Below are 24,102 nucleotides of genomic sequence, written 5' to 3' on the forward strand. Positions count from 1 at the left end.
CGCTGAGGCAGTGAGGGAAGTAGAGGGTGATGGGAAAAGCGTGAGGGAGACTGAGGGGATCCCTGTGAGTAGCAGGCCAGTACAGAGGGACTGGAACGGTCTGTGCTTTAGTAAGGTCGGCTTCTTGGCAGTTTATTGCTGTGGTCATTATTTGTATCGTGCAGATTGAAAATAAATCCCAGAAGATTGAATTGGTAGTAGCTACAGCAGAGAAGTTATTGATATCAGAGATTTTAGTGCAGAAGAACTACAGGGGGTTTTGAGAGAAGGGGTTCCAGCCTCCCAGGCCAACAGCCTGCTGTAGGATCTGATGGGGATAGTAGTGGATATAGAGTTAGATGGGGATAGTAGTGGATATAGGGTTAGATGGGGATAGTAGTGGATATAGGGTTAGATGGTGATAGTAGTGTATATAGGGTTAGATGGGGATAGTAGTGGATATAGGGTTAGATGGGGATAGTAGTGTATATAGGGTTAGATGGGGATAGTAGTGGATATAGGGTTAGATGGGGATAGTAGTGGATATAGGGTTAGATGGGGATAGTAGTGGATATAGGGTTAGATGGGGATAGTAGTGTATATAGGGTTAGATGGGGATAGTAGTGGATATAGGGTTAGATGGGGATAGTAGTGGATATAGGGTTGGATGGGGATAGTAGTGGATATAGGGTTAGATGGGGATAGTAGTGTATATAGGGTTAGATGGGGATAGTAGTGTATATAGGGTTAGATGGGGATAGTAGTGGATATATTTCAAAACTGAAATATCACATTTACATAAGTATTCAGACCCTTTACTAAGTACTTTGTTGAAGAACCTTTGGCAGTAATTACAGCTGTGAGTCTTCTTGGGTATGATTCTACAAGCTTGGCACACCTGTATTTAGGAAGTTTCTCCCATTCTTCTCTGCAGATCCTCTCAAACTCTGTCAGTTTGGTTGGGGAGTGTCACTGCACAGCTATTTTCAGGAGATGTTCTATCCAGTTCAAGTTCAGTCTCTGGCTGGGCCACGCAAGGACATTCAGAGACCGAAGCCACTCCTGCGTTGTCTTGGCTGTGTGCTTAGGGTCATTGTCCTGTTGGAAGGCGAACCTTCGCCCGAGTCTGAGGTCCTGAGCGCTCTGGAGCAGGTTTTCATTAAGGTTCTCTCTGTACTTTGCTCCGTTCATCTTTCCCTCCATCCTGACTCGTCTCCTAGTCCCTGGCGCTGAAAAACATCCCCACTGCTGCCACCACCATGCTTCACCATAGCGATGGTGCCAGGTTTCCTCCAGACGTGAAGCTTGGCATTCAGGCCAAAGAGTTCAATCTTGGTTTCATCAGACCAGATAATCTTGTTTCTCATGGTCTGAGAGTCCTTTAGGTGCCTTTTGGCAAACTCCAAGCGGGCTGTCATATGCCTTTTACTGAGGAGTGGCTTCCGGCTGGCCACTCTACCATAAAGGCCTGACTGGTAGTGCTGCAGAGATGGTTGTCCTTCTGGAAGCTTCTCCCATCTCCACAGAGGTACTCTGGAGCTCTGTCAGAGTGACCATCGGGTTCTTGGTCATCTCCCTGACCAAGGCCCATCTCCCCCGATTGCTCAGTTTTGCCAGGCGGCCAGCTCTAGGAAGAGTCTTGGTGGTTCCAAACTTCTTCCATTTAAGAATTATGGAGGCCACTGTGTTCTTGGGGACCTTCAATGCTGCAGAATATTTTTGGTACCCTTCTCCAGATCTGTGCCACGACACAATCCTGTCTCTGAGCTCTACGGACAATTCCTTCGACCTCATGGCTTGGCTCTTGCTCTGACATGCACTGTCAACTGTGGGACCTTATATATACAGGTGTGTGCCTTTCCAAATCATGTCCAATCAATTGAATTTACCACAGGTGGACTCCAATCAAGTTGTAGAAACACATCAAGGATGATCAACAGAAACAGGATGCACCTGAGCTCAATTTCAAGGGTCTGAATACTTATGTAAATAAATTTGCACATATTTCTAAAAACCAGTTTTTGCTTTGTCATTATGGGGTATTGTGTGTAGATTGATGAGGGGAAAAAACAATTTCAATTTTATAATAAGGCTGTAACGTAACAAAATGTGGAAAAAGTGAAGGGGTCTGAATACATTCCGAATAGCAATAAGGCACCTCGGGGATTTGTGGTATCCAGGCACGCTGCGTTGCGTCATAAGAACAGCCCTTGGCCGTGGTGTATTGGCCGTATGCCACACCACCTCGTGCCTTATTGCTTAAATATACCACATTACTTCTTACTAGTAATCAATTTATTGTTTTAGAAACATGACATGCTCATCCGTTTTTTGTGTTTTGTTGGTGTAATTTTAGCTAATTTGGTGTAATTTTTGGCTGGTAAAAAATCTGAGTGGCTGGTAGATTTTTTAATCTATCTGCCACAGTGGCTGGTGGACCAAAAAAGTTAGGCCCTGTTGGCAAGGGTCTTTACTTCAACATTATTGTATTTTGATGTATTTCTAATACCCTTTGACTTTTTCAGGTAGATGGTTTCTAAGACACCTTTTCCATCTGTTTGACCAGAAATCAAAGCCATTACTTTTTAAGATGGAATATGGTTGACAAATCTATCTATTTTTTCATTTCCCAAAGATATAGACTCTTAACTTTCATTTGACACCCAATTTGACATGCTCCTATGAACTTCACATGTTGGTGCTCATGGGTCCTTTCACATGGAAATGACCTGGGACACATGGTAAGCTTTAACTTTATGCTACACACGCATGGATAAGTTGTAAGGCATCATGCTGTGAAATAAAGTAAAGAAAGTGTTTGATCCTATTAGGAATGTTTCTGAGGTGTAGGAATGCTTTTGACAGACTGGTTTCGTCTGGACAAACAAAAAAACTCAAAACCTCAAACTAACTATAAATAGTAGAAATTAATATACAAATATTGAAAGCATTTAATGAGAAAAAAATGGCAAACACCTTTTCACCTGCAAACACACGAGACCAACTCAAGTTTGAATTCAGTCATGGCCGCTGCATTTCTTAATGAGCAAGATTGAAAACAAGGCCAAATCACTAAGTTCAGCCCTCTTTAAACTGTGTATTTTATTTTGATTATAGATTTTTATTGATTGAATACAAGATATTTCAAAATGTAAATTATTAAAAGGATGAATAGAATGTGCATTTCTAAATTCTAACCTTGAAAACCTCTTGAATGTAGTTGTATTGTTTAATTGAGTTAATTTGTGTACTAGTCATCAAGCTAGAGGTGAAATGTGATGAAGTTGTTCTCAAAACATCATTGATAAGTTGTTGACATTAAAAACATTCACTACCTCATGAATGTTTCCATCAGTATCATTTCACCATGTCAACAACAACGTGTGCTGATTTGTTAAAAATATATTTGATTATTGGAATACATTTTTATCTGAATAGAATGTGGAACGCGGTTAGTGGAAGTTCATTATATACGTCTATATTATGTATTGTTACACCATGTAGGAGCAGTATAGAGCTAGTCTGTTCATTATATACATCTACATGACGTATTGTTACACCATGTAGGAGCAGAAGGCTGCGTTTAGACGTTTTTTTCACTAATTGGTCTTTTGACTAATCAGATCTGATTTGAAAAGATCTGTTGTAATTGGTCAAAAGACCAATTAGTGGAAAAATTTGCAGAATTGGGCTGCCTGTGTAAACGAAAATGAAATAAATGACAAATAAACGTTTTCCTGAAAATAAAATACATATTTCCTTAAACAGCATTACCCACTCCAGTCAGCAGATGGCGATATGAGTTTTACAGGCGATGCTGCCAGAGTGTGACGTGACGTATAAACTAGTGGACGGGACACTTCTTCTACAACAACAGCTAATCAGCCACCTAGGTAGCTTGCTATCCAACATAGCCGAAACATTTGAGCTTTTTTTAGACGTTTTCGGGGTATATTAAGCACTGTGTTTTAAACACACGTCTTTCGTATCTACTAGTTACCCATTTCCCCATCCCTTCATATTTACGTTGTCAGTCAGCTGACTGGTTAAATTAGCACCAGGCTATTCGCTTATGCTAACTATCTAGCTAGCTTAATAACATCCAGGACCATGAGTTCACTAAACTACTCTCCCCCTGCTAAAGAAGAGGAGGTCTGCTGGACTGAGAAACAGGGTCTGTGGCTTAATGTTGTCGTGAAAGAAGAGGAGGAAGAGGAGGATGTCACAGTGAAAGGCGATGAAGAAGCTTTCAGAGTGAAAGAGGAGGATGAGGAAGAGATTACTGTCACATTGAAAGAGGAGGATGAGGAAGATATTACTGTCACATTGAAAGAGGAGGACGAGGATGAAGAGGATGAGACTGGAGAGCTGATTAACACCAGTGAGTACTATCTTAAAAACAGGTGCACAAACTGCCAGTTGTTGAACTGATTAGTGGTTTCAAAGTGAATTCGAACAACAACAAAATGGCCGCCATGACATTCGTTTTGGTAAACAGCTAAAGGTTGTGTGCTGTAGACACCGGTATGTAACCACTGTCAAATTCCATTAAATATCTATGAATACAAGGACTGACCATCCACAAGATAAAAAATAATAGTTTTAAGCAGGTTTTCAAACTATACAGTGTTTGTTTACAAAAAATCATTAAACAAGATATCAGCCAAATCGACGTGTAAATTACAACACACATTTCAGTTTTCAATAACATGGCTGAATGGAATTTCTACTAAGGAGACTCAGTGCATCCAATGGCAATGTCCACAATATGTATAGAGCTTGTTGGTGAACACATAATAAGGAGAGGGAGTACAAACCATCGACGCTAGACAGAGAGGAATTTGCTTAAGCAAAAAGGCAGTTTATTAAACACAGAGATATCTTGTACTGTTCAAGCTACATGCATGGACCCAACCAATTGCCTCTTATGGAGACAGTTGAGAAGGATGATTAAAAAGAGTTTACAGCATTACTTTATACAATGTAACATAAAGGAAGGGGTCCTTCTTCTAGTCCCTTGATTGGTTCCCGAGGCGTAGGAGGCGGGTCTGCTCTGTCCAGAGCAGATGCCCCATTGGTGCACGGCAGAGTCCTCTGCCCTTGGCACCCGACCAGTAGAAGGGGGGGTTTTGAGAATGAGTGTGCGTGCAAATGAAATGTTTGTGTGTGTCCAGGGAACTGGTGAGGAGGATCTGGTGATTCTATTCTATTGTGGAGCAGCAGTCGGGAGAGGACGTGTTTTTCTCTAGCTCTCTAGCTCTCTAGCTGGAGGTAAGCAAACTTCTCATTTGGTGTTGAGTATAGCTTAACCATGCATTAGATCGTAGGTTGGTAGTTAGTTGTAGTTAGGTATTGTATTTATTATAGGTTAGTATTGTTGTTGTTGTAGGTTTCCGTAGGTTATTGTAGGTTAGTATCGAAGCACGAGGCTAGCTAGCTAGCGGGTAGCTACTGGTAACGATTAGCTGTCCCACTGTTAAATGTGCTTCTAGCCAACGTTTAATTTTTGCTGCGTTCTGCGTTATGTAAGGAACTAGACACGGACATGAATCATCTGTTTAGTGTGCTAACACACTCTTGGCAGTTTGTTGTAACCAAGTATTGGTGCTAATTGTGTGTTAATGGATGCTAGCTTGCTAGTCAGCTACGGCGTCATAGCTAGGTATCGTGGGTAGCTACTGTGTCTTGGCAGTGTCTTCCGCCGTGCCGGCTGTAGCACGAAGCGAGCTAATTAGCCGTTTTTTCGAACAGAGTCAGAGTCAACACAGTAGCCATTGTGTGCCGGGTGTAGCACGAAGCTAGCTAGCTAGCCGTTCTTAAAACAAAGCCAACACAGTGGCCATTGCTAGCTACCCAGCACGACCTAGCTACCCAGCACGACCAGCGAACGGTACGGTAGCAGCTAATTACAATATACTTGTCCTAGCTAGCCAATGTTGAATCATTGCTGCGTCATGAAAGGAACTTGACACAGACACGAATGATCTGTTTAGTGTGTTATCACACTATTGGTGGTTTGCTGTGACCAAGTGTTTGTGCTTGGCTGTGTGTTACTGGATGCTGGCATGCTGGTTAGCTAGTTAACACACTATTGGTGGTTTGTTGTGAGTATTTGTGCTTAACTGTGTGTTAAACTGTGTGTTATTGGATGCTAGCATGCTAGTCAGCTATGGTGTCATAGTTGGCTAGCTGAATAAAGTGGGTTTGAGTTTATTCCTTTAAACATTGAACAACTGTTCAGTGAAACAATTTTAGTTTCTGAGGTAGAAGTTTTTGGTGAGGGAGGCCCCCCTCTCTCCTCTCCCAGATGCTTAGCTCATTTCATTCCGATCTCCTCTGCATTTTTGTAGCCATTTGCTACAGCCTGTCAACTATGCCTCTGCCTATCCCTGTTCTCTCGTCTCTGCACAGGCTACACAAACAACGCACAACATCGCGCGGCTGCTGCCTCTCCAACCTGGTGGTCCCTGCTCGCACCCCTCACCTGGAGTTCCAGGTCGCAGGCAGCCTCTGGAACTGCCGTTCTGCTGCCAACAAAGCTGACTTCATCCCAGCCTATGCCAACCTCCAGTCCCTCGACTTCCTGGCGCTGACGGAAACATGGATCACCACTGAAAACACGGCTACTCCTACTGCCCTCTCCTCGTCTGACCATGTGTTCTCGCATACCCCGAGAGCATCTGGTCAGAGGGGTGGTGGTACAGGAATCCTCATCTCTCCCAAGTGGACATTCTCAATTTTTCCCCTAACCCATCTGTCTATCTCCTCATTTGAATTCCATGCTGTCACAGTCACTAACCCATTTAAGCTTAATATCCTTGTCATCTATCGCCCTCCAGGTTCCCTTGGAGAGTTCATCAACGAGCTTGACGCCTTGATAAGTTCCTTTCCTGAGGATGGCTCACCCCTCACAGTTTTGGGGGATTTCAACCTCCCTATGTCCACGTTTGACTCATTTCTCTCTGCCTCCTTCTTTCCACTCCTCTCCTCTTTTGACCTCACCCTCTCACCGTCCCCCCCTACTCACAAGGCAGGCAATACGCTTGACCTCATCTTCACTAGATGCTGCTCCTCTACTAATCTCACTGCAACTCCCCTCCAAGTCTCCGACCACTACTTTGTTTCCTTTTCTCTCTCGCTCTCCTCCCACACTACTCACTCTGCCCCTACACAGATGGTAATGCGCCGCCGCAACCTTCGCTCTCTCTCTCCCACTACTCTCTCCTCTTCCATCCTATCATCTCTTCCCTCTGCTCAATCCTTCTCCCTCCAATCTCCTGATTCTGCCTCCTCAACCCTCCTCTCCTCCCTTTCTGCATCCTTTGACTCTCTGTGTCCCCTATCCTCCCGGCCGGCTCGGTCCTCCCCCCCAGCTCCGTGGCTTGATGACTCACTGCGAGCTCACAGAACAGAGCTCCGGGCAGCGGAGCGGAAATGGAAGAAAACTAAACTCCCTACCGACCTGGCATCTTTTCACTCCCTCCTCTCTACATTTTCTTCATCTGTTTCTGCTGCTAAGGCCACCTTCTACCACTCTAAATTCCAAGCATCTGCCTCTAACCCTAGGAAGCTCTTTGCCACATTTTCCTCCCTCCTGAATCCTCCCCCCCCCCCCCCCCACCTCCTCTCTCTCTGTGGATGACTTCGTCAACCACTTTGAAAAGAAGGTTGACGACATCCGATCCTCGTTTGTTAAGTCTAATAACACTGCTGGTCCTGCTCACACTGCCCTACCCTATGCTTTGACTTCTTTCTCCCCTCTCTCTCCAGATAAAATCCTGCGACTTGTGACTGCAGGCCGCCCAACAACCTGCCCGCTTGACCCCATCCCCTCCTCCCTTCTCCAGACCATCTCCGGTGACCTTCTCCCCTACCTCACCTCGCTGATCAACTCATCCTTGACCGCTGGCCATGTCCCTTCCGTCTTCAAGAGAGCGAGAGTTGCTCCCCTCCTCAAAAAACCAACACTCGACCCCACTGATGTCAACAACTACAGACCAGTATCCCTTCTTTCTTTTCTTTCCAAAACTATTGAGCGTGCCGTCTTTAGCCAACTCTCTTGCTATCTCTCTCAGAATGACCTTCTTGATCCAAACCAATCAGGTTTCAGGACTGGTCATTCAACTGAGACTGCTCTTCTCTGTGTCACGGAGACTCTCCGCACTGCTAAAGCTAACTCTCTCTCCTCTGCTCTTGTCCTTCTAGACCTGTCTGCTGCCTTTGATACTGTGAACCATCAGATCCTCCTCTCCACCCTCTCCGAGATGGGCATCTCCGGCGCGGCTCACTCCTGGATTGCGTCCTACCTGACCGGTCGCTCCTACCAAGTGGCGTGGCGGGAAGCTGTCTCCGCACCACGTGCTCTCACCACTGGTGTCCCCCAGGGATCGGTTCTGGGCCCTCTCCTTTTCTCCCTATACACCAAGTCACTTGGCTCTGTCATATCCTCACATGGTCTCTCCTATCATTGCTACGCTGACGATACACAACTAATCTTCTCCTTTCCCCCTTCTGATAACCAGGTGGCGAATCGCATCTCTGCATGTCTGGCAGACATATCAGTATGGATGACGGATCACCACCTCAAGCTGAACCCTGGCAAGACGGAGCTGCTCTTCCTCCCGGGGAAGGACTGCCCGTTCCATGATCTCGCCATCACGGTTGACAACTCCGCTGTGTCCTCCTCCCAGAGTGCGAAGAGCCTAGGCGTGACCCTGGACAACACCCTGTCGTTCTCCGCCAACATCAAGGCGGTGACCCGCTCCTGCAGGTTCATGCTCTACAACATTCGGAGAGTGCGACCCTGCCTTACACAGGAAGCGGCGCAGGTCCTGGTCCAGGCACTTGTCATCTCCCGTCTGGACTACTGCAACTCGCTGTTGGCTGGGCTCCCTGCCTGTGCCATTAAACCCCTACAACTCATCCAGAATGCCGCAGCCCGTCTGGTGTTCAACCTTCCCAAGTTCTCTCACGTCACCCCCCTCCTCCGCACACTCCACTGGCTTCCAGTTGAAGCTCGCATCCGCTACAAGACCATGGTGCTTGCCTATGGAGCAGTGAGGGGAACGGCACCTCTGTACCTTCAGGCTCTGATCAGTCCCTACACCCAAACGAGGACATTGCGTTCATCCACCTCTGGCCTGCTGGCTCCCCTTCCTCTGCGGAAGCACAGCTCCCGCTCAGCCCAGTCAAAACTGTTCGCTGCTCTGGCACCCCAATGGTGGAACAAGCTCCCTCACGACGCCAGGACAGCGGAGTCACTCACCACCTTCCGGAGACATTTGAAACCCCACCTCTTTAAGGAATACCTGGGATAGGATAAAGTATTCCTTCTAACCCCCCCCCCCCCCCCCAAATTGTAAAGTGGTTATCCCACTGGCTATAGGGTGAACGCACCAATTTGTGAGTCGCTCTGGCTAAGAGCGTCTGCTAAATGACGTTAATGTGCCCTTGAGCAAGGCACTTAACCCTAATTGCTCCTGTAAGTCGCTCTGGTTAAGAGCGTCTGCTAAATGACTAAAATGTAAATGTAAAAATGTGATTGTGGCCTTGGGCGTGGGTGTTGTCCAGTTATCGTACTCCTGTAAGATTAGGCCATCTGGTGCTCTGTTCTTTGTTCGCTACTAAAATGTTATGCACAGACAACTAACACACTGTTAGTATCAGACACATGACACAGAACATTTATTGAAAACAAGCTCCTAACACAATTTGTCTTGCACAACCTCTTGCACAACATTTTACTCAGATCAATCTATAACATTTTATATTTACTACGACAAGCTCCACAGTGGAGGTGTCTTAACCTCCTAGGGCTTAGTGGTCACATACGTGGACAGCACTTTTTAGCTCTTATGTCCACAATTGTGTTCACTGCTGAATTGGTGGTGTTACGGACACGTATGGGGGTACTTACACTGCCATCTGGTGGTGTCAGAAGTTTATAACACACTACGGTCAAAATTCAAAATGGCGGCGCACACAAGGGAAGATTCAAGTGGTAGCTCCATACACAAACGTCGACCAGGTAAGAAGTTCTGTCATATTTCATGGCTTATTCTGATTTAGATATTTATAAAAGCCTTGTATATTTGTCATGACATGCAAATTTTTTAAAAAAAGTGTAAAACTAGCAACTTTGTAGGTCGCTAAACATGAAGTACACGTAAGTGTACTTATGGACTGAGGCTCCTCGAAACAGCTAATATGCTTGTAAACATGCACACACGTAAAATGGGAAAAAAGCTAGCTCTGATGCAGCTAAAAAGCTGTACATGGTCCCAATGAAATAAATAACAATTAAATCACTAAATACATACATACTTAAATTAGTTGTGTTGAAAATGTTAGTAAAAATGTAATATGCTAGTAAAAATGTGCACATGTAAATTAGCTTGCATATTATCCCATTGGAATAAATAACAAATTAATAATGCAAACCTACATACATAAATGAAATTAATTTGTATTTGATTTTATCATGTTTTTATTTCCAGAGCGTTTTTCTCTGCAAAGAGCATTGGAGCTACTTGGGTTAATTGATGGAAACAACTCAGATTTGGACGTGTCTGACAACGATGATCCTATCCTGGATGGCAATTACCAACCATCACCACAGGAGGAAAGCAGCAGTGAGCACAGTAGTGATGATGAGGACCCCATTCTTGAGCCCACTGACCACAGTGCAGATAATGGTTAGCCAAGACCCAGTAGATATTTGTTTATTTTATGCAGTTAGGGCCTTAGGGCTATGTGAAGGATTGGAAGCAAAATGCTTATTTACAAAACTTGTTGACAGGTTCATGGACAGGGACAGAGACAGGTACAGGCACAGGTACAGGTTCATCCCGCACTCTCAGACGTCGCCGTCAAAGTCAAGAGATTGAGGCTGATAGCTCAGAAGATGACTTGGAAGAGCCAACACCAAGACCAAGCCAAACAAAAAAAAAGAAAAAGGGAGACTCTGAACAAGGTAATTGTTATTAGTTTTGGCCTTCACAACTTGATGGTAAATCTTCAAATTTCATATAAACTTCCACACAGATTCAAGTATTTTATGCACCAATATACCTCAATTGCTTACATGGGTAAAAATGTAACTTCCTACAATAAATACTATTTTTATTCTGATTCTGGTTGTGCAGGACGTGGACTACGCTGGAAGGCTACTCCATTGACGCCAAACCTGGCAGAGTATCAGCATCAGGACCAAACTGATCTAGACAGACATGGCTGGACCCCACTAGACTATTTTGAACAGTACATAGATAGAGATTTGATGATGACGATTGCAGAATGCTCTAATATTATGTCACTGTATAAGAGTGGGGAGCCACTTAACATGACAGTAGATGAGGTTTACCACTTTTTTGGTGCCTGTATTTTGATGTCCTGCATCCGATACCCAACCATTAGGATGTACTGGTCCAAAGCCTTGAAAATCACTGCCATCACTGACAAATTCACACGTGCCAGATTCTTCAAACTGAGGGGAGCAATAAAAGTGGTTATTGATCATGATGTGCCAGAAGACCTGAGAATGTTGGACAAATTCTGGAAGGTGAGGCCTTTTCTGGATCGGATTCTGCAAGTCTGCTTGTCTCTGAATCGACCTGATTGCGCATCTATTGATGAGCAGATGATTCCTTTAACAGGAGCCTGTCCGTGCAGACAATATCTGCCAATGAAGCCAAACCCAGTTGGCATAAAGAACTTTGTTTGTGCTACAGCAGATGGCATTGTGCTTGACTTTGAGCTGTATCAAGGCACAGGTTCACTGATTGAGAAGGTCGAAGAACCAGAGGGCCTGAGTTTGGGAAGCTTAGTCATCGAGCGTCTGTGCCAAACTCTGCATCGTGGCACAAAGGTGTATTGTGACCGGTTCTTCACCACCATCAAAGATGCGCAACGAATGATGGAGAAAGAGCTGTACATGACTGGTACAATAATGAAGGACCGACTCGCTGAAGCGAAGCATAAGTTACCCAGTGACAAAGCCATGAAAAACGCAGGAAGAGGTACCTCATCAGAAGTTTCCGCTGAAGATGGAAAGTTGTGTGTAGTGAAGTGGTACGACAACAAACCAGTATTGCTGATGTCTGTTGTTCATGGTACACAGCCTGAAGACACCTGCCAGCGCTGGGACAAGAAAGTGAAAAAATATGTCACTGTCTCGCGACCAAGCATTGTCCGTGAGTACAACATCAAGATGGGTGGAGTTGATTTGATGGATAGAATGATAAGTTACTATCGCATGAGCACCCGTACTAAGAAGTGGACAATGCGGATGGTAATGCACTTCACGGATCTGGCTTTAGCCAACAGCTGGCTACTCTACCGAAAAGACCATGCAATATGTGCTGGACCAAAGACAAGACCCATCCAGTTCCTTCAGTTCCGCGTGGAAGTGGCTAAGATCCTCTTGGCCCAGCATCACGGTGCAGATGCAGACCTTTCGACACAGTCAGAGGAAGAAGAAGATTCAAACCAGGGAGTGAAACGTCACGTGACAGAGTTGCCCCATGTCTCGGTCCGTAGGAGGGCTAATGCCCACCTCCCAGAGATGATCGGCCTGAAGAATGCAATGCGCTGCAGACAACTAGGCTGCACTGGAAGAACCCGAGTGCGTTGTATGACCTGCAAAGTGTTCTTGTGCTTGCAAACCGAGCGCAACTGTTACTCAGCCTTTCACACATAAGTGATGGCAGTGATTCTCAAGGTGTGTACATGTTCCTTGGTTCCTCCATGTTCTCCGACTCCGTGAAGGTCAATCAATCAGGTGACCTCTGGGCCTCTGAAAGCAGGCCTGGTCCTTCAGTGCTCAGTTATCGCAGCCTTTAACATGTTCCCTTTTTTACATTACCAATGCAAAATGTCACATGAGCTACTCACCTACTATTTTTTCTTTTTTTCACTATGATGTTCAAAACACATTAGTAGCCTAATGCAAGAGTGACTATTTAAAATGCTTTGAATGTTTTATATTTTGTTACAGACATACAATGTCATCCTGCAACTATTTTGCAGCATATCAAATGTTCCAAACACTATTTTTAACTGTCCAAAATGGGCAAAAATGCAATGTTTCCATATAATTTTTACTCTCCGATAGTCAAAACATGTTCAAAAAATATGTGTATGTGTTATTAATACATTAAAAAACAGTCAGGAAAAAAACTGCTGTGTTCAAGGCAGAAAGAGTTTTTCATTCTATTACACAAAGGTGACTTTATTGTGTTTTATGGAAATTCGGACCATGAATCCACATATGTGGACATAATTTTTCTCTAAAAGTACATCATATCAAAAGATGATACTTAGTTTTTATTCTAATTAGGTTCCAATAAGCCCAAATAGCAAAGAGAAATAAAAAATGCATGTAAAAAAACAGCTTGGGCCTTAAGAGGATAATACCCATAAAACCTAGCGGTCAAACACGGAAATGGTTCCAATCGTTTTTCCACCATACATTTTTCCCATGGGGAATTTTAGAAACAGAAACACTTCAAATAAGGGCTGTGTGTTGTGTAGGCTTACCCTGGCGTGACGTTTTGATAACCGTGTATTTCTCTCTTGGACAAGGTGACTTTTATCAATATATTCAGCTCTATTTACTCTCAGATTCAAAAATACTAATTGACATCATGCAAGACTACAAGTCCCTGCAAGCTTCTGCACGTCCATTTACGAAGAAAGTTTGCAGTCAGAGTGCAGTATAACTGCAGTATGCTGCAAATACTGTCCAAAATACGTTTTTTTTAATGCAGTAATTTTTGCAGTGTAACTGCAGGTACAGTACAGAATAACTGCACTTTTATTGCAGTTTCAAAATTGCAATCTTTTTTTGTGAGGGTCGTCTATTGCTGGCACCTTTGCTAACAGGTATTGTGTCAATTTAAAACTTGCACGTGACAGTTCACAGAATAGTCAATTTAGACATTTAGTCAGTTTATTCATTGCTAAATTTAGCTAACATTACCTAGTTAATCCAGAGATTTTTACTTTTGTCTCCATTCGGCAGTCTCCTTCAGATCATCGTGTAATTTGTAGTTCTTAATGATAGCCACATTAGCAGCTAATTAGCATTTCATTTTGGGGTTGTAAATACTAGCGAATATATTGATAAAAGCCACCTTGTTCTACAGCAGTTACACCTCCCACATCGACTAGACAAGGGGTGCGTTCAGTTCGCTTTAACGTTTGTTACATTTACATTTACATTTTAGTAATTTAGCAGACGCTGTTATCAAGAGCGACTTACAGTTAGTGAATGCATACACGTTTTTCTTTCTTTTTTTTCCTCTTTTTTTTATACTGGCCCCCCCATGTGGGAAACGAACCCACATCCCTGCCGGCCAAACCATCCCCTACCTTGGACGACGCTGGACCGATTGTGCGCCGCCCATGGTTACGTTGGGGAATGGTTTGTTCTGAACGACACGTTTCCCCAAAACGTTTTTGTATGTTCTTGAGCAGACTTTGATGTATGTTTGGTGGGTGTGCCGGGGTGTGGCTTGAAGCAATTAGCGGATTTGATTATGCTGATCCACAGGGCACCGGACAAAGGCCAGTCATTTTTTACTTTAGTTTATTTTGTAAATATCTTAACTCTTTCTTGAACTGCGTTGTTGGGTAAGGGCTTGTAAGTAAGTATTTCACATAAGGTCTACTACACCTGTTGTATTCGGCGCGTGACAAATCAAATGTGATTTGATATGGGCTTTTTAGGGGAGCTCTGATGCCGCCCTTTGCGAAGTAGTGCCCACTTTGTCAAAGGCAGGGGATGCAAAATATTTATCTTGTCCATTCCCAGCGTGCCTCTCCAGTGTGCTGTTGGAGAGACGCATCGCTGCTGCGCTCCACCAACGTTCCGTCATGTAGCAGATACAGGATATGGTAAAAAGAGTATGTGGCCTTTTCTGTAGCCTCCAGGCTGAAGATGACAATGTCATGAGATGGAAACCTTTTTACGTCATTCAGGTTTCTCCGATCAAATAGGCGCCCAATCAAATATGTGTTTCAAGGTCAAATTCCCTGGTTCAAGGTCATTATTGCTTTTATAAATCGGTAGCATAAAAAATTATATTTTAACGGGTACATTTGTTTTTGCATTCTGAAGTTGCAACCCAAACGGGCTAGTCGTTAGTTATTTTCTCATGTTTTGACCCAGTCGTTAATTAGAATAATTATATTCATTTGACGTTGCTATGCTAAACAAATCATTGGCATGTCGCTAGCTAGCAAGAGATTCAATGATGATGAGAGACGAGTCTGAGCTAACCAAGCTAGTTGGTGATGTTAATAGTGACGTATCCATTGATGGCACACGAGTGGAAGAACTGTCCATGGTCCTGGCGCTGGTTGGTGACAGTCTCTTCTTTGCTGGCACGGGAGAGATTGCATTTGTAAAATGATATATTGTTGCACAGGTCGTAGAGGCAGACGTATGTTTATACAACCCCCAACTGTTGCAAACCAAATAGTAGCATGGAAAAATTGTGTAGATGCTTTTTTCCTGAGGGAGATGAAGTTTATGCATTTCCTGCTTGGGCTGCGGGACAGTGGAATTATGAGATTAACACATCATGGTATTTTGCAGGAGTTGTTGTTCCACAACTCCCGCATATCGACCAATCAGCATCCAAGATCCAAACAACACGTTTTATAATCCACTTTAGAATCCGATTGGTCCAGCAGGCTGTCTAGAACCCAATTTGGTCCAGCAGGCTGTCATTCAACTTTAGAACCCCATTGGTCCAGCAGGCTGTCTAGAACCCAATTTGGTCCAGAAGGCTGTCATTCAATTTTAGAACCCCATTGGTCCAGCAGGCGGGAGTCAAGTGGCGGGAAGATAAACAGATCATATACAAAGACCCAGACTTCAAAGTTGACCCACCAGACCTACCTCCCAACATCACCCCAGTGGACACCAGACCTACCTCCCAACATCACCCTGCTGGACACCAGACCTACCTCCCAACATCACCCCGGTGGACACCAGACCTACCTCCCAACATCACCCCGATGGACACCAGACCTACCTCCCAACATCACCCGGTGGACACCAGACCTACCTCCCAACATCACCCCGGTGGACACCAGACCCACCTCCCAACATCACCCCGGTGGACACCAGACCTACCTCCCAACATCACCCCGGTGGACACCAGACCTACCTCCCAACATCACCCCGGTGGACACCAGACCTACCTCCCAACATCGCCCCGGTGGACACCAGACCTACCTCCCAACATCACCCCGATGGACATCAGACCTACCTCCCAACATCACCCTGTAGAATGTTCATTTAAATGATGCTAACTGATGTGGCTCATGCAATGGAATGTAATTTTTTGTAATGTCAGTGGAGTTGATTCAACAAATCACAGCACAGATTGATCTATAAGCGGTATAGATGATGGCTCACTACATTTACATGTTGGTCCATTTAGCAGACGCTCTTATCCAGAGTGACTAACAGGAGCAGTTTACATGTTGGTCCATTTAGCAGACGCTCTTATCCAGAGTGACTAACAGGAGCAGTTTACATGTTGGTCCATTTAACAGACGCTCTTATCCAGAGTGACTAACAGGAGCAGTTTACATGTTGGTCCATTTAGCAGACGCTCTTATCCAGAGTGACTAACAGGAGCAGTTTACATGTTGGTCCATTTAGCAGACGCTCTTATCCAGAGTGACTAACAGGAGCAGTTTACATGTTGGTCCATTTAGCAGACGCTCTTATCCAGAGTGACTAACAGGAGCAGTTTACATGTTGGTCCATTTAGCAGACGCTCTTATCCAGAGTGACTAACAGGAGCAGTTTACATGTTGGTCCATTTAGCAGACGCTCTTATCCAGAGTGACTAACAGGAGCAGTTTACATGTTGGTCCATTTAGCAGACGCTCTTATCCAGAGTGACTAACAGGAGCAGTTTACATGTTTGTCCATTTAGCAGACGCTCTTATCTAGAGTGACTAACAGGAGCAGTTTACATGTTGGTCCATTTAGCAGACGCTCTTATCCAGAGTGACTAACAGGAGCAGTTTACATGTTGGTCCATTTAGCAGACGCTCTTATCCAGAGTGACTAACAGGAGCAGTTTACATGTTGGTCCATTTAGCAGACGCTCTTATCTAGAGTGACTAACAGGAGCAGTTTGACCTTGCTCCTTCTATATACTTAATACATTTCTATTCAATAACAAATAAACCAAAATATCTATATATACAGTGGGGAGAACAAGTATTTGATACACTGCCGATTTTGCAGGTTTTCCTACTTACAAAGCATGTAGAGGTCTGTCATTTTTATCATAGGTACACTTCAACTGTGAGAGACGAAATCTTAAAACAAAAATCCAGAAAATCACATTGTATGATTTTAAAGTAATTAATTTGCATTTTATTGCATGACATAAGTATTTGATACATCAGAAAAGCAGAACTTAATATTTGGTACAAAAACCTTTGTTTGCAATTGCAAAGATCATATGTTAGGTCTTGACCAGGTTTGCACACACTGCAGCAGGGATTTTGGCCCACTCCTCCATACAGACCTTCTCCAGATCCTTCAGGTTTCGGGGCTGTCGCTGGGCAATACGGACCCAGCTCTCTTCAGGTCATTGACCAGGTCCTGCCGTGTAGTTCTGGGCTGATCCCTCACCTTCCTTATGATCATTGATGCCCCACGAGGTGAGATCTTGCATGGAGCCCCAGACCGAGGATGATTGACCGTAATCTTGAACTTCTTCCATTTTCTAATAATTGCGCCAACAGTTGTTGCCTTCTCACCAAGCTGTTTGCCTATCGTCCTGTAGCCCATCCCAGCCTTGTGCAGGTCTACAATTTGATCCCTGATGTCCTTACACAGCTCTCTGGTCTTGGCCATTGTGGAGAGGTTGGAGTCTGTTTGATTGAGTGTGTGGACAGGTGTCTTTTATACAGGTAACGAGTTCAAACAGGAGCAGTTAATACAGGTAATGAGTGGAGAACAGGAGGGCTTCTTAAAGAAAAACTAACAGGTCTGTGAGAGCCGGAATTCTTACTGGTTGGTAGGTGATCAAATACTTATGTCATGCAATAAAATGCAAATCAATTACTTTAAAATCATACAATGTGATTTTCTGGATTTTTGTTTTAGATTCCGTCTCTCACAGTTGAAGTGTACCTATGATAAAAATTACAGACCTCTACATGCTTTGTAAGTAGGAAAACCTGCAAAATCAGCAGTGTATCAAATACTTGTTCTCCCCACTCTATATATATATATTTTTTTTGTTTAATGAGATCCTCAAGCACAAAGGCAGAATAAACAGTATTGGACAATAGTTATATGTCTGAGGTTGAAAGCCGAACGCACTGGTTATCCGTTCTATTGGCATAGTTTCTAGCCAAATCAAATGTTATTGGTCACATGCGCCAAATACAACAGGTGTAGACTTTACAGTGAAATGCTTCCTGACGAGCACTTAACCAACAATGCAGAGTTAAAAAGTAAGACAGATATTTGCTAAAAAATAGTAACACAAAAACAGTAACGAGGCTATACACAAGGAGTAGCAGTACTGAGTCAATGTGTGGGGGTACCAGGTAGTAACGAGGCTATACACAAGGAGTAGCAGTACTGAGTCATTGCGTGGGGGTACCAGGTAGTAACGAGGCTATACACAAGGAGTAGCAGTACTGAGTCAATGTGCGGGGGTACCAGGTAGTAACGAGGCGCTATACACAAGGAGTAGCAGTACTGAGTCAATGTGCGGGGGTACCAGGTAGTAACGAGGCTATACACAAGGAGTAGCAGTACTGAGTCAATGTGCGGGGGTACCAGGTAGTAACGAGGCTATACACAAGGAGTAGCAGTACTGAGTCAATGTGCGGGGGTACCAGGTAGTAATGAGGCTATACACAAGGGGTAGCGGTACCGGGTCAATGTGCGTAGGGGTAAAAGTGACTAAGCAATCAGGACCTTGTAGAGTCCATGATTATGTGGAGGTTTCATTTAGGTCTGTTTAACCAAATACTCTGTTTGTATTTGGCAGGAGAGAGACCAGACTCTCACTCTAACAGCGGGAAGAGTCCTTCAGGGGAATCCGACCCAGAGACGCCCAAACCAGTGAGACGACACGACACCTCCCGTTGTGGAAAGAGTTTTAAGCAGTTATGGACGCTGAAAGAGCATGGGAGAACACACACACGAGAGAAGCTTCATCACTGTTCCGACTGTGGAAAGAGTTTCACCCAGTTAGGGCAGCTGAGAACTCATGAGAGGGCACACACAGGAGAGAAGCCTTACCACTGTTCCCATTGTGAAAATAGTTTTCCCCGGTGGGGGAGCCTGAAAAAGCATGAGTGGATACACACACGTGAAAAGCCCTACCAGTGCTCCTTGTGTGAAAAGAGTTTTACCCAGTTAGGAAACCTGAACCAACATGAGAGGACACACACAGAAGGGGATAAGACATACCGCTGCTCCCAGTGTGAAATGAGTTTTACCCGGTTAAGGTATCTGAATAAGCATGAAAGAATACATACACAGGAGGAGAAGACATACCACTGCTCTCAATGTGGAAAGACATTTTCTCAGTCAGAGGACCTGAAATCACATGAGAGAATAGAGGCGCTGTGTTCTGACTTATGTTTTTGATTGAGAATGTGTTTTTGTGTATGCCACACAAAACCAAATTGTATGAAAGCTTTCAAAAACAAAATTGGCCTACTTCTTTATTTTTTATCTCGAGACATGATCATACATAAAATCTGATTTTAACATTTTGTTTTGATTAGGAACTTTGATTGATTAAATAGTATCCAACCCTTAGATATTCATTTTATGATTTGGATATTTCAAAATGTATATTATTAAATAGATTATTGGAATTTGCGTTTCTTTGTTTTAACCTTAATCTCTTGAATTTAGTTGTGTTTCATTGCATACATTTTTGTACTATTCATCAAGCTAAAGGTGCATGAAAATGTGATGACGTTGTTCTGATAGCCTTGATAAGATGTTGACATGAAAAATATTCAATATTCCCATCATTATTATTCCATGTCAGAGGAAACACAGCTGCTGATTTGTCAAAATAATTTGATTAATGCAAAATATTTTGTCTGAAAAAAATAAAATGTGGAAAACCAATAATTAATTATATACATCTACATGATGTATTGTTACACCATGTAGGAGCAGTATAGAGCTAGTCTGTTCATTATATACATCTACATGATGTATTGTTACACCATGTAGGAGCAGTATAGAGCTAGTCTGTTCATTATATACATCTACATGATGTATTGTTACACCATGTAGGAGCAGTATAGACCTAGTCTGTTCATTATATACAGTGGGGGAAAAAAGTATTTAGTCAGCCACCAATTGTGCAAGTTCTCCCACTTAAAAAGATGAGAGAGGCCTGTAATTTTCATCATAGGTACACGTCAACTATGACAGACAAAATGAGAATTATTTTCCAGAAAATCACATTGTAGGATTTTTAATGAATTTATTTGCAAATTTTGGTGGAAAATAAGTATTTGGTCAATAACAAAAGTTTCTCAATACTTTGTTATATACCCTTTGTTGGCAATGACACAGGTCAAACGTTTTCTGTAAGTCTTCACAAGGTTTTCACACACTGTTGCTGGTATTTTGGCCCATTCCTCCATGCAGATCTCCTCTAGAGCAGTGGTGTTTTGGGGTTGTCGCTGGGTAACACGGACTTTCAACTCCCTCCAAAGATTTTCTATGGGGTTGAGATCTGGAGACTGGCTAGGCCACTCCAGCACCTTGAAATGCTTATTACGAAGCCACTCCTTCGTTACCCGGGCGGTGTGTTTGGGACCATTGTCATGCTGAAAGACCCAGCCACGTTTCATCTTCAATGCCCTTGCTGATGGAAGGAGGTTTTCACTCAAAATCTCACGATACATGGCCCCATTCATTCTTTCCTTTACACGGATCAGTCGTCCTGGTCCCTTTGCAGAAAAACTGCCCCAAAGCATGATGTTTCCACCCCCATGCTTCACAGTAGGTATGGTGTTCTTTGGATGCAACTCAGCATTCTTTGTCCTCCAAACACGACGAGTTGAGTTTTTACCTAAAAGTTATATTTTGGTTTCATCTGACCATATGACATTCTCCCAATCCTCTTCTGGATCATCCAAATGCACTCTAGCAAACTTCAGACGGGCCTGGACATGTACTGGCTTAAGCAGGGGGACACGTCTGGCACTGCAGGATTTGAGTCCCTGGCGGCGTAGTGTGTTACTGATGGTAGGCTTTGTTACTTTGGTCCCAGCTCTCTGCAGGTCATTCACTAGGTCCCCCCGTGTGGTTCTGGGATTTTTGCTCACCGTTCTTGTGATCATTTTGACCCCACGGGGTGAGATCTTGCGTGGAGCCCCAGATCGAGGGAGATTATCAGTGGTCTTGTATGTCTTCCATTTCCTAATAATTGCTCCCACAGTTGATTTCTTCAAACCAAGCTGCTTACCTATTGCAGATTCAGTCTTCCCAGCCTGAGGCAGGTCTACAATTTTGTTTCTGGTGTCCTTTGACAGCTCTTTGGTCTTGGCCATAGTGGAGTTTGGAGTGTGACTGTTTGAGGTTGTGGACAGGTGTCTTTTATACTGATAACAAGTTCAAACCGGTGCCATTAATACAGGTAACGAGTGGAGGACAGAGGAGCCTCTTAAAGAAGAAGTTACAGGTCTGTGAGAGCCAGAAATCTTGCTTGTTTGTAGGTGACCAAATACTTATTTTCCACCATAATTTGCAAATAAATTCATTAGAAATCCTACAATGTGATTTTTCTGGAGAAAAAAATTATCAATTTGTCTGTCATAGTTGACGTGTACCTATGATGAAAATTACAGGCCTCTCTCATTTTTTTAAGTGGGAGAACTTGCACAGTTGGTGGCTGACTAAATACTTTTTTCCCCCACTGTACATCTACATGATGTATTGTTACACCATGTAGGAGCAGTATAGACCTAGTCTGTTCATTATATACATCTACATGATGTATTGTTACACCATGTAGGAGCAGTATAGACCTAGTCTGTTCATTATATACATCTACATGATGTATTGTTACACCATGTAGGAGCAGTATAGACCTAGCTGCTTATTGTCATATCTGTTTGTTTGACTGATTTCCTCAATTCTGATGTGCAGTGGTATAGTATGTTTTAAATTCTCACTACTTTTCTTGTCTGGAAATAAAATGAAAGTTTCTCTCAACTGCGTTTTACCTTCTCCAGTCAACAGATGGCGGTGTATATCTGCCACTGTGTTTTTAAACAAACTTCTGTCATTTAGATAGTTGTCCAGTTTAATTTTACGTTGTTAGTCAGCGAGCTGGCTTGGCTAGTCTCTAACTAGTGAAAGAGGAGGAGGATGTTACTGTGAAAGAATTGGAGGAGAAAGAGGAGGATGCAGATTTTTGGAGTGAAGGAGGAGAGAGATGACTCTCACATTAGAGGAGGAGGAAGAAGAAGACAGGAGATCTGATTAACACCACTGAGTTCAACTCGGGATAACCTGTCAGACCAAAGTATGGCAATGGCAACGAATTCTTCAGGACTAACCTGCTCTGGGGCAGGCTAACTCAGGGCTAACTCCACTTCCCCAGAATGAAATGTCCCGGGAAGAGATCATTGCAGAGCGGTCGGCATTATTAATCCTGTGGGTGGCAGCGGGCATTCAGACAGAAGACTTTAGGATTCTAATATTTTTTGTTGTCCCGCAGATTATTTGGAAACGGTCGTCTTTCTTCTTTGTATGTGTTATCCTAGGCCTATCGTATTAAAAGCACATACAGTGGGGGAAAAAGTATTTATTCAGCCACCAATTGTGCAAGTTCTCCCACTTAAAAAGATGAGAGAGGCCTGTAATTTTCATCATAGGTACACGTCAACTATGACAGACAAAATGAGAAGAAAAAAATCTAGAAAATCACATTGTAGGATTTTTTATGAATTTATTTGCAAATTATGGTGGAAAATAAGTATTTGGTCAATAACAAAAGTTACTCAATACTTTGTTATATACCCTTTGTTGGCAATGACACAGGTCAAACGTTTTCTGTAAGTCTTCACAAGGTTTTCACACATTGTTGCTGGTATTTTGGCCCATTACTCCATGCAGATCTCCTCTAGAGCAGTGATGTTTTGGGGCTGTCGCTGGGCAACACGGACTTTCAACTCCCTCCAAAGATTTTCTATGGGGTTGAGATCTGGAGACTGGCTAGGCCACTCCAGGACCTTGAAATGCTTCTTAAGAAGCCACTCCTTCGTTGCCCGGGCGGTGTGTTTGGGATCATTGTCATGCTGAAAGACCCAGCCACGTTTCATCTTCAATGCCCTTGCTGATGGAAGGAGGTTTTCACTCAAAATCTCACGATACATGGCCCCATTCATTCTTTCCTTTACACGGATCAGTCGTCCTGGTCCCTTTGCAGAAAAACAGCGCCAAAGCATGATGTTTCCACCCCCATGCTTCACAGTAGGTATGGTGTTCTTTGGATGCAACTCAGTATTCTTTGTCCTCCAAACACGACGAGTTGAGTCTTTACCAAAAAGTTCTATTTTGGTTTCATCTGACCATATGACATTCTCCCAATCCTCTTCTGGATCATCCAAATGCACTCTAGCAATCTTCAGACGGGCCTGGACATGTACTGGCTTAAGCAGGGAGACACGTCTGGCACTGCAGGATTTGAGTCCCTGGCGGCGTAGTGTGTTACTGATGGCAGGCTTTGTTACTTTGGTCCCAGCTCTCTGCAGGTCATTCACTAGGTCCCCCTGTGTGGTTCTGGGATTTTTGCTCACCGTTCTTGTGATCATTTTGACCCCACGGGGTGAGATCTTGCGTGGAGCCCCAGATCGAGGGAGATTATCAGTGGTCTTGTATGTCTTCCATTTCCTAATAATTGCTCCCACAGTTGATTTCTTCAAACCAAGCTGCTTACCTATTGCAGATTCAGTCTTCCCAGCCTGGTGCAGGTCTACAATTTTGTTTCTGGTGTCCTTTGACAGCTCTTTGGTCTTGGCCATAGTGGAGCTTGGAGTGTGACTGTTTGAGGTTGTGGACAGGTGTCTTTTATACTGATAACAAGTTCA

The 24,102-nt window shown here is 43.6% G+C and overlaps 2 protein-coding genes across 2 annotated transcripts; both read left to right on the forward strand.

The window, feature by feature from the left end:
- Window positions 1-3,856: 3,856 nt before the first annotated feature.
- LOC311120501 (uncharacterized protein) lies at window positions 3,857-22,164 on the forward strand (the record flags this gene model as incomplete). Its single annotated transcript, XM_084195087.1, has 3 exons — window positions 3,857-4,360; window positions 19,020-19,286; window positions 22,157-22,164. Exons 1-3 carry the CDS (start codon window positions 4,090-4,092, stop codon window positions 22,162-22,164), a joined length of 546 nt encoding a protein of 181 aa, XP_084051213.1. The 5' UTR covers window positions 3,857-4,089.
- Window positions 9,720-13,165, forward strand: LOC311120483 (piggyBac transposable element-derived protein 3-like). Its single transcript, XM_084195070.1, has 4 exons — window positions 9,720-10,006; window positions 10,476-10,673; window positions 10,778-10,951; window positions 11,124-13,165. Exons 1-4 carry the CDS (start codon window positions 9,949-9,951, stop codon window positions 12,674-12,676), a joined length of 1,983 nt encoding a protein of 660 aa, XP_084051196.1. The 5' UTR covers window positions 9,720-9,948; the 3' UTR covers window positions 12,677-13,165.
- Window positions 22,165-24,102: the final 1,938 nt, after the last annotated feature.

This window comes from Coregonus lavaretus (genome assembly GCF_964263955.1).
Source record: "Coregonus lavaretus genome assembly, contig: HAP1_SCAFFOLD_47, whole genome shotgun sequence".
NCBI lineage: Eukaryota > Metazoa > Chordata > Actinopteri > Salmoniformes > Salmonidae > Coregonus > Coregonus lavaretus.

What these genes read in the sequence shown, in the direction of transcription:
- LOC311120483 (XM_084195070.1), top strand. Translation starts at nt 9,949, where the DNA reads ATGGCGGCGCACACAAGGGAAGATTCAAGTGGTAGCTCCATACACAAA. An exon ending in CATACACAAACGTCGACCAG is followed by an intron (nt 10,007 to 10,475) that starts GTAAGAAGTTCT and finishes TTTTATTTCCAG; the next exon opens with AGCGTTTTTCTCTGCAAAGA. An exon ending in TGACCACAGTGCAGATAATG is followed by an intron (nt 10,674 to 10,777) that starts GTTAGCCAAGAC and finishes ACTTGTTGACAG; the next exon opens with GTTCATGGACAGGGACAGAG.